This window comes from Sebastes umbrosus, chromosome 21, assembly GCF_015220745.1.
Source record: "Sebastes umbrosus isolate fSebUmb1 chromosome 21, fSebUmb1.pri, whole genome shotgun sequence".
NCBI lineage: Eukaryota > Metazoa > Chordata > Actinopteri > Perciformes > Sebastidae > Sebastes > Sebastes umbrosus.
This window is the reverse complement of record NC_051289.1, coordinates 8,292,296-8,304,992: the sequence shown is the minus strand read 5'-3', so window position 1 is coordinate 8,304,992 and position 12,697 is coordinate 8,292,296. Positions and strand designations below refer to the sequence as shown.

The 12,697-nt window shown below is 40.5% G+C and overlaps 2 protein-coding genes across 3 annotated transcripts; one reads left to right on the top strand and one right to left on the bottom strand.

Annotated features, from left to right (window-relative positions):
• Positions 1-384: 384 nt before the first annotated feature.
• Positions 385-4,963, top strand: tyms (thymidylate synthetase). 2 transcript variants are annotated; one of them, XM_037757301.1, is made up of 8 exons: positions 387-711; positions 1,352-1,425; positions 2,428-2,602; positions 3,461-3,562; positions 4,118-4,293; positions 4,386-4,457; positions 4,537-4,756; positions 4,829-4,963. In XM_037757301.1, the coding sequence occupies exons 1-7, from the start codon at positions 507-509 to the stop codon at positions 4,672-4,674; spliced, it is 942 nt and encodes a 313-aa protein (XP_037613229.1). In that variant the 5' UTR covers positions 387-506; the 3' UTR covers positions 4,675-4,756; positions 4,829-4,963. The 2 variants fall into 2 exon arrangements, with proteins under 2 accessions (XP_037613228.1, XP_037613229.1); XM_037757300.1 differs by having other exon boundaries at positions 385-711; positions 3,458-3,562; positions 4,537-4,963.
• A 630-nt stretch (positions 4,964-5,593) lies between these two features.
• Positions 5,594-12,387, bottom strand: enosf1 (enolase superfamily member 1). Its single transcript, XM_037757299.1, has 15 exons — positions 12,253-12,387; positions 12,058-12,160; positions 10,890-11,005; positions 9,585-9,671; positions 9,471-9,497; positions 9,310-9,382; positions 9,181-9,219; positions 8,906-8,988; positions 8,710-8,832; positions 8,496-8,630; positions 7,497-7,538; positions 7,280-7,409; positions 6,940-7,039; positions 6,769-6,850; positions 5,594-5,796 (listed from the first exon to the last, which is right to left on the bottom strand). The coding sequence occupies exons 1-15, from the start codon at positions 12,331-12,333 to the stop codon at positions 5,704-5,706; spliced, it is 1,314 nt and encodes a 437-aa protein (XP_037613227.1). The 5' UTR covers positions 12,334-12,387; the 3' UTR covers positions 5,594-5,703.
• Positions 12,388-12,697: the final 310 nt, after the last annotated feature.

Genomic DNA, 12,697 nt, shown 5'->3' with positions numbered 1-12,697 from the left:
GGGTTTTGCCCATTGTGTGTGTGTTTTTTGATTTGTGTGTAGAGTTCTGAGAGTATGAGGCATGCTTTCAGAAAATGTGTGTAAACAATCGAGAAAAACTGTAGTATAATAGAAGAATATGAATTACAGGTACAGCCCTATAGCCCTTAATTTAATTTATTTATTATTTCCATGTATCATTTTAGATATTTTATTTGTTCTTGTTCTGTATGCACCTTGTGCTTTTATTCTAATGCAATGATCCATGAGCCATGCTGTTTGTAAATTTTAATTTGTTTAAAAAAAAAAAAATAATCCTAAATTCCTTCCGCGAGGCAGATGATGATGAAGATGATGGCTGTGATTGGCTATCCCTTCAAACTTGAAATAAAACGGTGTCCAACAATGTTGGAGGAATACGTCACTGTGGTCACGTGACTCAAGAAACGCGCGGGTAATGCAAAGGCGCTCATACAACCAACACAACAGTACAACCCGCCAAACCGTCCGCTCTTCTCTCCACAACAATGCCCGCCACTTCAGAGATACACACCGGAGAAGGCTGTCCAATGCCGGAGCAGAAGAAGAAGAAGAGCTCCGGTGTTTTGTGTGATGAGCGAGGTTACGTGGACCTGGTGGAGTTCATCCTGCAGCACGGCCGAATGAAGGGAGACAGAACCGGGACAGGAATCATTTCCCTGTTCGGTGCTCAGGTCAGATACAGCCTCAGAGGTTTGTTAAGTCTTTATTTACTGTAAATATGAAGAATACTGGTAACAAACAGGGCTGGAGGAGGAAGAATCCAGGAAGTATTACCACAATGTATAATGCAAAATAAGAATCCTGCATGCAAAATTCAAAATAACTGCAAAATAAGCTAAAAATGTAAAAAGTAAAGTTCCGTTTTTCATATACTATTGGATAATAATGACATTTATACACTATTAAGTGGTTTATTCAATCAAAAGTGCATGTTTTGTTTGTAAAATCTGCAAAGTAAGCTGTCAAATACATGTAGTGGAGTAAGAAGTACAATATTTCTGCAGAATTTCAGAGCATGAAATGAAAAATACTCAATTAAAAGTAATTCAGTACATGCATGAATGTACAGTACAACAACCCAGACTGATAAATTGGCTGAAATTAGCTATATATTGGTACAGAAATGCCAAAGATATGTTTTTGATCATTTAAAAACTTTTTAAATTTCCCTTAAATATGTTTGTTTATGTCTGTTTTTATAAAGAAAGTATCTACCAGGCTATTTACAATGTGCTGTAATGTATTTCCACCACTAGGAACAACTTGCTGTATTTTATTATGTAGTCAGGGATGTTGAATAACCTGTTCCTCTGTTCCTGTTTACTTGCAGATCAGTTTCCCTTGCTGACGACCAAGAAAGTGTTCTGGAAAGGTGTCCTTGAAGAATTGCTGTGGTTTGTTAAGGTTAGGATGATAAAACTATCACCATTTTAAAATGGTCAGTTCACCCAAATTATTTTAAATATATATATATATATATTCTCACTTTCCTCTGGTATCAAGCCATGCAGATTGTTGGGTTTGCGTGCTTAGATTTTGACATATTCACATCTGGAAAAAAAACCCAGTAACATGGCTTTCCAGAAACTCTCCATTACATCAGATGCAGAAATCTCAGAGATGAATATCTCAACACCTGAGCACCTAAACCAGAACATATCTACATGGCTACATACCTGAGAAACTATTTCTTCCTTCAAAGTCACATGCAGACTTTGCCTGAGGGAATTACCCACAATTCATACTGTTGTGACGTTAAAAAAAAAAGAAGAAAAAAAAAAAGGTAAACAGAGGACGGCACACGGATGTTCAGCCAGGCATATTTAACTTTACACAGAAACATTAAGGATTTAAGATGGTGCATAAAAACACATGCAATCAGACTAATGCAAGCATTAGACTGTATTACACACCTGGTTTATTTATCAACCAGTTCTTACCATTTTGATTAATGGTCCCATATTGTAAAAAGTGAGATTTTCATGTCCAATGTGCTAAAACGGAGCGTTTCAGACAGAGCATGAATACAGGTATATTCAGACACAGTATGAGGAAAATAATGTGTTTGTTGATCATTAAAGCAGGTAAACATGTTCTAGTAGAAACCTTAAATACAAGCATGAACCTGAAAATGAGCATATGTCCCCTTTTAATGAATTTTGACAAAAAACACAATTGGCGTCGCCAAGGTAACGTGATGTGTCGCCGCAAAGTGCTGTCCCATTCATATTTATACCATTTCAAGCCCTTTTAGCCTCTCACAATCAACCATTTACCAGGTGACGTCAGATAAGTCCCTGCGGGTTCAGGTCTTAGGGCCTTAGGGGGGGGGACATTGGGATTGGACCAAGGTGTCAAAAAGCACTGAGTTGGGCTCTGATATTTATTTTTTATTGTGTGTCACAGGGATCAACAAACGCCAAGGAGCTCTCAGCGAAAGGGGTGAAGATTTGGGACGCCAATGGGTCCCGGAACTTCCTGGACAACCTGGGCTTCACAGATCGAGAGGAAGGCGACCTGGGACCCGTGTATGGTTTCCAGTGGAGGCACTTTGGGGCCGAGTACACAAACATGCACGCAGGTACAGTTATAGTAGAGCTACACCCAGTATACAAAGGGCTTTTTTTAGTTTTCGGTTGCTATATGGTATCTACTCAAGTTTTACAATCACACATTCCCTTTTTAAAGGTTTCCACGCATTTCTATTTTCTTTCTTTATCTATTTTTCACATCATGTCCCCACAAATACATTTTCTTTTATCCCCTACTTCTGCTTAAATACAATTCGAGGTAACCAAATTTGGATTTGGTTTAATTAGGGCTGCACGGTTATGGCCAAAAAAAATAAATATTGATCAATATTGAGTTTATTTGTCACGATTATTCATTCATTTTAGGGACAAAATATTATTTCACTTTTGCATTTAAATATAATATTTGGCTTTCACTTCCATGTTGTGCTACATTCCTGCTAACGTACAAATCTTTGCATGAAAATAATAACCGTTTAAAATCAGAATCACCTTTATTTTACATACTATTCATACTAAATATGACGTCAAATTAATTTAATAAATTAATTTGTGGTGCGTTCACACGGCATGGTATGTGGATTTTGTGTATGCAAGAAAAGCCCGGATGCATACTTCATTCTGAGTATGCGGTGTGAGCTTACTGCACATACTCAACTGCCCCACAATGCATGTCATACGGGTGCCTTGAGACCGGCCCGGCCGTCGCTTGAGTGTACTTCAGTTCTGCTGGTAAAAATCACACTTAGTCACTCAGTTAGTAGGCAGTATATAAGACTTAAAATAAGGTTCTTATAAGGTATTTATTTAAAACTGATCATATCTGGTAGGCATATTGCACAGTAGCAGCTACACACATTACTGTGCCTCAGAACTTAAATGATCCTTTTCATCAATTCCTTCAACAGATTACACAGGACAAGGTGTTGACCAGCTGCAGAAGATCATTGACACCATCAATACGAATCCAGAGGACAGACGGATCATCATGTGTGCTTGGAACTCCAAAGGTGCGTCATATACAAAGTTTAAAGCTACCTGAACAGCGCATTTACAATTACAATTTACGTGTCGCCACCACGAAAACAATTTAGGTTTAGGGAAGAAAAGACTTTGATTAAAACGTATTTCTGTTGAACCTGGGAAGTGTCCACCACCATGATAAAGGATCTCAACTGACTTTTAGCATTCTTTCTGTGATGCCGGCACGTCATTTTATGAGCTAGCGCGCTGTGGCCTTCTTCCTTGCTTTGCTGCCGCCGTTGGTGTTGTTAAGCCACCTAAAAATAAAGTCTTACTTACTTACCTCAGCGTTTTGATGACCGCGGGGTTTTTGCGCCGTCTAGTCTGTAATTTGTCATAAGTTTCTCTACTGTCCCAGAAGTGTCCCAGACCTGTAGTCCAGTCCCTGTATCTTTGTGTCCCAGGTGCTGTGTTTATTGTCCCTGGGACAACGGGACATCCTTAATTTCGAGGGCTACTTGAACTAATCCTAAACTGCTCTCTTTAAATCTGATCATAGTGATGTTTTATCATTTTAAATCTCGTCTTCTCACATGTTGCAGACCTGCCCCTCATGGCTCTGCCACCCTGCCACACCCTGTGTCAGTTCTACGTGTGCGACGGCGAGCTGTCGTGTCAGCTCTACCAGCGCTCTGGTGATATGGGTCTCGGGGTGCCTTTCAATATCGCCAGCTATGCACTTCTCACCTACATGATCGCACACATCACAGGACTCACGGTAAGAGCACTGTTGTCAAAACTCATCTTGAGCGTGTTGTTGTGTGCTCGCCTCACCTGCCGTGTTTGTGTTTTTTTACTCTGTCCCTCCAGCCTGGCGACTTTGTTCACACACTGGGAGACGCTCACGTCTACGTCAACCACATAGAACCGCTAAAAATTCAGGTGGGTTATTTAAAGACGGCGTTCTGTCTCCCTGCTCGCTGTCTGATTTCATACTTAACACATGTGTCTGAATTTGCAGCTGGACAGGGAGATCCGGCCCTTCCCAAAGCTGAAGATCCTGAGGAAAGTGGAGAGCATCGATGATTTCCGTGCAGAGGACTTTGAGATCTGCGATTACAACCCTCATCCCTCCATTAAGATGCAGATGGCTGTGTAAAAATACAAATTTAATGGTGATGGGGGATCAATATGCTGGTGTGGAAAGTGCCTTAGAAAATCTTCAAATTGCTTTAGATTTACTTTATAGTATGTCATTCACTTCCATTTTTAGAAAGACTATATTTTAAAAGTTCAGTTCTCCCAAATCACAAAAAAAGAGGATTAAGTGGGTTCATTTTTTCTTATTTTTGTGAACTGATACTTTAAAGGAGCAATATTTAACACTGCCAGCTAAAGTTTAAAATGGGTATCAGCATTTCGTAAATAAATAATTTATATTTGTGTCAGCTGGATTTGTACAGAATTGTTATTGACCCAACAGGAGCCTTGCAGCAAAACACTATTTCACATTCAGCGTTCCCACATGTCCTGGAAAACAGCTGACTATTTTCTAGTCTTGGAAAACACATGAAAAATGAGAGGAAAAGTCAAATGTCCATTAAAATTATTTCAACATTCTCCTATTTTAGCTGAGAATGAACTACTAGGTTATCTATCAGAGCTCCCTAAAGCAGAAAACATTGTCATCTGAAAGGACTACATTGTGTTCAGGATCATATTAATGTTGGTAGTTTATGGACGAAAGTATTTTGAATAAGCTGTTGTGGAAACACTGAACACACCCTCAAGTCATGTCACATGGAAGCACATGCAGGTTGGATGACATTACAGCTTAAGTGGCTGAAACTCTGAATAATGGCGGTTACATTATCCTTCAAATGTAAATATTAGTCACTGCTGGCTGGTAACTGGTAGTGTGTAGTGTGGTAGTGATCAATTTGATTTCTGAGCATGTGAGAGATGATTTCATAGATGAGTTATAGCCATAGACTGCACATTAAATCAGACAGGAACATATTAGTGTATGGTCTGTCATACCACACCACCATCACTGGAAATTATCTCTAGTAAAGGTCTGAATTTGACAGTGTCTGCTACACTTGCAGTTTATTAGTGTAAATCATTTTCACTCAACTTAACCCAGTCTGATTATTATACGTCTAAAAAAGAGCCTTAGGTAAAATGTTTATTTGTTTGTGATGAGCTTCCACACATCTCCTTCAGGGTACTGGTGTCTCTGCACTGATGCTTCCAGCATCTCACAAGAGTAGCCGGGATCCTGAGAACAATAAGCACAATGTACTCAAAACAAGTGCCTGAAGCAGTGATGGAAAAGAGGTAACATATTGACGTACTTGTAGTTTACTTCAGTATTTCCATTTTCTGCTACTTTATACTTCTATTCCACTACATCTCAGAGGGAAATAATGTACTTTTTACTCCACATCTACATTTATTTGACTAGTTACTTTGCAGATTCAGATTAATTACACAAAATATAATCAACAAATCAATTTTGATGTATTATTATGGATAAAGAAAAGACTTTATTGATCCACAAGGGGGAATTCACAAAGTGCCCGTCAGTATATATAGTGAAAAATAAGCTCCATCTTTACCAGCTGCAACAATAAAATAATGTACATATTCATGCATCAGTTTTTCTAATTCAATAGACCTTTTCAAACTTGACAACATAACATTTTAAATGGGCCCCTTTGTATTTCCTGTTTGTTAATGAAGTAGCTGACAGGCAGCTGTTGCCCTAGCAACGAAATGACAATGAAAAGGTCTATAAGATAATATACATTATTCTGAAATGGGCCATTCTGCATATTGAGTACTTTTGGTACTTTAAGTATGTTTGATGCCGATACTTTTACTTTTTTTGAATGCAGGACTTTTACTTGTGATAAAGTACTTCTACTCTGTGGTATTGCTACTTTTACTTAAAGTCCCAGTGAAACGGAAGTTAGAGCGTCTTTAGCTTCTATACTGTGAGTATTACGCAGTGAAACTGGATGTTTGAGCGGTGAACAGTTACAAGAGGGACTTAAATAATATCCTGCATGTTTGATTGGACCGCGAAAAAGAGGCATTTTTCATTTCATCTTGACTTTAAGTAAAAGATTTGAGTACTTCTTTTACTACTGGCCTAAAGAAACAAGTGTGGAAGATGTAACACTTGTTTTTTAAAGTAATGTAAAGATTAATTTTGTCTGTCACAGTTTCCACCTGTCCTTCATCTTACCTTGGGAGGCATGTAGTGGGCGTCATGAATCACCACAGGACTGGTGAAGTGTTCATGCAGGTGATCCACATATTCACACATTCTGGAAATAAAAAAACAAAACAAAGCTGAATATAATTTGCTGATCGGTTACAGTCGAGAACTGGTGACAAAAACAAAACCTGCTCTCACCGGTTATTGAGGCTTCCAGACACACAGATGTAGTCGAACAGAATCAGATGCTGGACGAGCTCACAGAGACCGACTCCTCCAGCATGAGGACAAACAGGCACTGAGGGAAGAGACATAGTAGTGTGTTTATTGTAGCCACGTTTTTCATGCATACAGTATACTACACTTTGGATATCCTAATACTATGGAGCCCCTGAAATGTTGGTAAAAGAATTATATTTTGGACTCGTCTAATAACCCTTTACTCCTTTTTGTCACGTTTGAGTCGCCATAAAAAATTAAGCTTCTTATTATCTCTTTTGGGGCTCCATGTGTAACTCTTGTATGTGTTGAGTTTTACCTTGGAACTTGTGGGCCATCAGCAGCACAGCCAGGTTCTCGTTGACACTGCCCAGCCGACAGCTGTCTATCTGGACAAACTGCAGGGCCGAGGCCTGGAGGAACTGCTTAAACATCACCCTGTTCTGACACTGGAGAGGAAACAGTCACCCAACCATCAACTACATATCAATTCATCAGCCAGTGATATGTATGCTAGAATAAACATGAGCTCTGACCTGCTCTCCTGTTGCCACTCCAATCCCGAGTGGAGCCAAAGCCTGTAACAACAAAGTCAAACATCTTTTATCAGTCTTCAACCGTGTATGGATTACTGAGCGGGCCAACCGGGCCAACCGGGCCAACCGGGCCAACCGGGCAGAGGCCCAGTGGCCCGGTACGCAGAGAGACAACAAACGACCACAAGGGGACGCAAAACAACTTCAAAGAGATGCAACATGAACAGAAAGAGACACAAAACAACCACAAAAAGATGCAAAATGGCCACAAAACAAACACAAAAGAGATGCAAAATGGCCACAAAATAACCACAAAGAGATGCAAAATGGCCACAAAGAGTACAAAGCAACCACAAGGGAATGCAAAGCGACCACAAAGATATGCAAAACAACAACAAAAAGATGCAAAATTGCCACAAAAAAACCCCAAAGAGATGCAAAATGGCAACAAAGAGTACAAAGCAACCACAAGGGGGTGCAAAACGACCACAAAGAGACACAAAATGGTCACAAAGAGACACAAAACGACCTAAAAAAGATGCAAAATTGCCACAAATAGATGCAAAACAACCACAAAAAGATGCAAAATGGTCACAAAACAACCACAAAGGGATGCAAAATGGCCACAAAGAGTACAAAGCAACCACAAGGGGATGCAAAGCGACACAAAGATATGCAAAACTACCACAAAGAGATACAAAATGATCACAAAGAGACACAAAACAACCTCAAAAAGATTCAAAATTGCCACAAAACGACCTCGAAGAGATGCAAAATGGCCACAAAACGATCACAAATAATTCAAAATTGTTACACAACAACCACAAAAAGATGAAAAATGGCCACAAACATGCAAAGCCACCATAAAGAGATGCAAAACTGCTACAAAAAGATGCAAAATGGCCACAAAGAGATGCAAAGTGATCACAAAGAGACACAAAACGACCACAAAGAGATGCAAAATGGCTACAAAGCTGGTAAATCTAACTTCTCTCTCACCTTGGAGATAGCAGCGTGACCCAGGATGTCATCCGGAGACGTGGGCTCCTCGATCCAAAGAGGTTTGAATTCAGCCAGGCTGGACACCCAGCTGATGGCCTCGGCTACGTCCCATCTCTGGTTGGCATCGATCATCTAGACGCATAAACACTTCAGTACGCTGTCGTTTCCTGATGTAAATACAACGGTGGGATGGGGGGAAAACCAACCTTACCAAAGTGTTACTGGGTCCAATCATTTGCCTTATGAGGCGGCACCTGCGTATGTCGTCCTCCAGATCAGCACCGACTTTCACCTTGAATTTGGTCCAACCGTTTTTAAGTGCATCTGTGCAGAGCTTCGGAAACACACATGGTTATTTAAAAAATGACTTGTCCAACCCTGAGAAATGTATTTTACAGCACAGAGACCTGTTTGAGCAGCTGGTCTGGGTATCCGAGCCATGCGCAGGAGGTGGTGTAGGCAGGGTAACCCTCCTTCAGCATGTGATCCTCTGGGAGGCGAAAGAAGCAGTCCACACAGGTAATAAACACTCGAGGAGAAGTGTGTTTTAATAGAGCAATCGTGGAGTGCAGGGGCCCATTATGCAGGCTAAAAGCACTCCTGTTAGTTTCTAAAGAGGCAATTTCGCTCCGCAACATCCCCATTCAGCCTTGTAATTAATGACTCTTTATAGTGTGCTCACCTCTCTGCTGCTTGGCCGCCTGTGCTTTCACGAGTATGTCTGAATGAGAGAAGACAAGCAGGAAGAGTGTCGCTTTGACTACACTACATGCATACTGGACACATATTATACGTCATAATCCAGTCTCACCTAGCGCCTCCTCCTCTGTCAGCGCATCAGTGATGTACCTGAAGTCAATGCAGGAGACGATCTGCTTGGGATCCTGAATGGACACACATGAGAAGACATGATATTTCCCTCGTGGTCACATCCTGGACATGAATCAAACGTCTAATCTTCCTGTGACTCACCATGTCAACTAACAGCTTCCACAGCGGCTGCGGGAAAATGATGACAACAGAATGTGAGTCATGATACTTGTGAAGGAAATGTTTTCTAATAATGCCTCATCACACAGTTCCCACCTTGCCCTCTGCCCTCGCCCACAGGTCCCACACAGCATTCAGGACTGCAGCCACGGCCAGGTGGATCACCCCTTTCTCTGGACCCAACTGGTTCAGGCGAGAGTTTACAAAGGTCACCTTTGACATCCTCTTAATGAGTTCAACATTACACACAGGCACTGAAATAACACTTAAAGGTACAGTGTGTAGGATTTAGTGGCATCTAGCGGTGTGGTTGCAGATTGCAACCAACTGAGTACCCCTCCGCTCACTGACTGCGGTAATGTGAGCCGCCGAGTGCAAAACCGTGGTAACGCGGTTCGCCTCGCTCAGGGGTCATCCTTACCATAATATCCAACACGTTCTCATCCCAACTTGTCACATACCGCCGCTTTGTCACGCCCCTTGGATTCATTTTTATTTTCGGTATCAAAACCACTATAGTTACACTTAAAAACTATATGGTTGGGCTTAAAACTCCTACGTTTATACAGTGAAAATGACACTGAACGTTGTGAACACAGGACACAAATTAATAGCTGATTGTAACATGACGCACTGGACACGATGAAAGCCTTGTGCTTGTTGGACCGATTCCACCTCCGCTCCTGCCTGCCCGCCATGTGTCTTATCACTCTATAAACTATGTCAGCACACTCCCGGCGCACTTTCTACGAGTGTTTACTGTTGCTGTGAATGGGTTTTGCAATATAGTTAATGGAGCACCCGGTGTGTTTCATACCAGCGCTTAAGGGTGCTGGGTGCGGCGGTACAGAACGCCAACAGCTGTGACAACGCCTCACAAATGAGAACAGGCTGTAATGACACTACTTTAGGAGCAACGGAAGTCAGACGGCGGCTGGCGGTAACATGGTTTTGCAATCTGTGGCTCACGTTACCGCAGTTTCACAAGCGTGTTGAAGAACTACGGTGGCCTTCATATAATGTAAATATGTGAAAGGCTCTCTATGGAGCCAGTGTTTGGTTTGTCTGTAGAAACATGGCGGAGCAACATGGCGGACTCCGTGAAGAGGACCTGCTCCCTATGTAAAAAACAAGCGTTTCAGACAGAGTAAATAAAACCATATTCAGACAGGCTGTATGAGGAAATCCACATTAAAGCATGTAAACTTGCTCTAGTAGAACCATGTATGTTTGTACAAGTATGAACCTGAAAATGAGCATGATAAGGGACCTTTAAAGGAATCCATAAAAAGATTATTAAAAGTTATTCTACAATGAGACAGTTGTTTAGGTTATAAATATGATAAATATCTGTATCTTTTAACATTATATTGTCCAGTGCTTGTGTGCCTGTTATCTTACCCATCTCATCTGACTATCACTGGTCAGGAGGCGGTAAAATCCCCTGAAGTCGCTCACAATCTCCTGCAAGGTTTTCCCAACAACCAGTCCAGCCAGAGCCTCCACAGCACACACCACTGAGGAGATACATCAACACACATCAGCCTCTAACAACAGAGGACAGCTCTAGACAGACAAACCTCATTATGCACCATATGTTTTACTGTATTAGTCTTTGAACAGAGGGAACCTGAAATCTGTTGTATTGTGTTTAATAAACTTTACCACAAGATGGCAGTGTATGGTTCAACTTTGCACACAAGAGAGTGAGACAAGAAATGTTGCCTTCATGTACAGTCAGAATAATGGAAACTTTCTGATACCTAAATGTAACATTTCATGGAGTAGGCTACAGCAGTGGCTCTTTAATCACATCAAGGACCTCTAAACTGACACTAATTAGACCCTGTCATTGTTTTGTGTTGTTAATTGATTCCAAGAATAAATATATACATACATTTGCATAAAGCAAACATATTTATATTGACAAATCTCCCTTTAAGGTACATTTTGAACAGATAAAAACTGCGATTAATTTGCAATCAATCACGATTAACTATGGACAATCATGCGATTAATCGGGATTAAGTATTTTAATCGATTGACAGCCCTATTTATTAACTCTCAACCCTGGGGAATAACAAGACACAGCTGTTTTTATGCTAAATGCAGTACCTGTGAGGGTTTCTGGATAATATTTGTCATTGTTTTGTGTTGTTAATTGATTCCAATAATAAATATATACATACATTTACATAAAGCAGCATATTTGACAACTCCCATGTTGATAAGAGTATTAAATACTTGACAAATCTCCCTTTAAGGTACATTTTGAATGGATAAATAAATGTGATTGATTTGTGATTAATCACGATTAACTATGGACAATCATGCGATTAAATATTGTAATCGATTGACAGCCCTAACACATATAAATATAATTAAAACCCTTTGCTTACATTCACAAATACATGTATTGGAACTTGCAATAAGTTGTATTTACACTCCAGGAAGTAGAAATTCGGATCTTATTTGGAGCACCTGAACGCAGCAGCAAGTGCAGGTCATGTTATGGAGCTATATATATAGTTTTTTATTTCAGAAGTGCATGTATAAAGTGCAGTTTTACCAATCTCTGTGCCATTCCCCAGAGTGAATGTGAGGCCGAAGCCTTTCAACCCGCAGTCCGTGTGGATCACCACATATGCGGCTGAGTAATCTGGGTCTGTGTGCTGCAGGGTGAGAAGTTACATGTACAGTCACTAGAAAGCTCTTGCGAAATGCAAGCAGAAAAAACATGCACGCACTTGCAAAACTTCCTCACCATTGCATCAGATCCGTGTTGCTCCAGAGATGTGGGGAATCTCACATCCCTGACTGTCAAATTAATAATTTTGTGCAACATTTTGCAACTTGTCTTGTGATTCAGACACTTCTGAAGTGACCTGCAGAAGTTGATCCCACCCACCTCAGCCTGTCATTGGTTTAATCAGTAACCCTCTTGAATCACTTAAAGGGCCAGTGTGTAATATTTCAGGGGATCTATTTTTTGGTATTTCAGGTGGCTCCGTGGATTTATAAAAATGGAAATGAATAACTGTTTTTTGTTTACATTTTCATTTTTATTTATCATTGTTTTAGGTCTATGGTATGACGGTACGACGGAGTATTAAGGCCACATTGAGGAAAAATAAATAAATCAGAGATTACGAGAATAAAGTCAGAAGTTTACGAGAAAAAAAGTCGTAGTATTATGAGAATAAAGTAAT

Coding starts and splice junctions, on each gene's coding strand:
- tyms (XM_037757300.1), top strand. CDS start 507: ATGCCCGCCACTTCAGAGATACACACCGGAGAAGGCTGTCCAATGCCG. Junction 2,603..3,457: donor GTACACAAACATGCACGCAG/GTACAGTTATAG, acceptor CAATTCCTTCAA/CAGATTACACAGGACAAGGT. Junction 4,294..4,385: donor CACACATCACAGGACTCACG/GTAAGAGCACTG, acceptor CTGTCCCTCCAG/CCTGGCGACTTTGTTCACAC.
- enosf1 (XM_037757299.1), bottom strand. CDS start 12,333: ATGTTGCACAAAATTATTAATTTGACAGTCAGGGATGTGAGATTCCCC. Junction 8,631..8,709: donor TTGGACCCAGTAACACTTTG/GTAAGGTTGGTT, acceptor TTATGCGTCTAG/ATGATCGATGCCAACCAGAG. Junction 5,797..6,768: donor CCCACTACATGCCTCCCAAG/GTAAGATGAAGG, acceptor TATTGTTCTCAG/GATCCCGGCTACTCTTGTGA.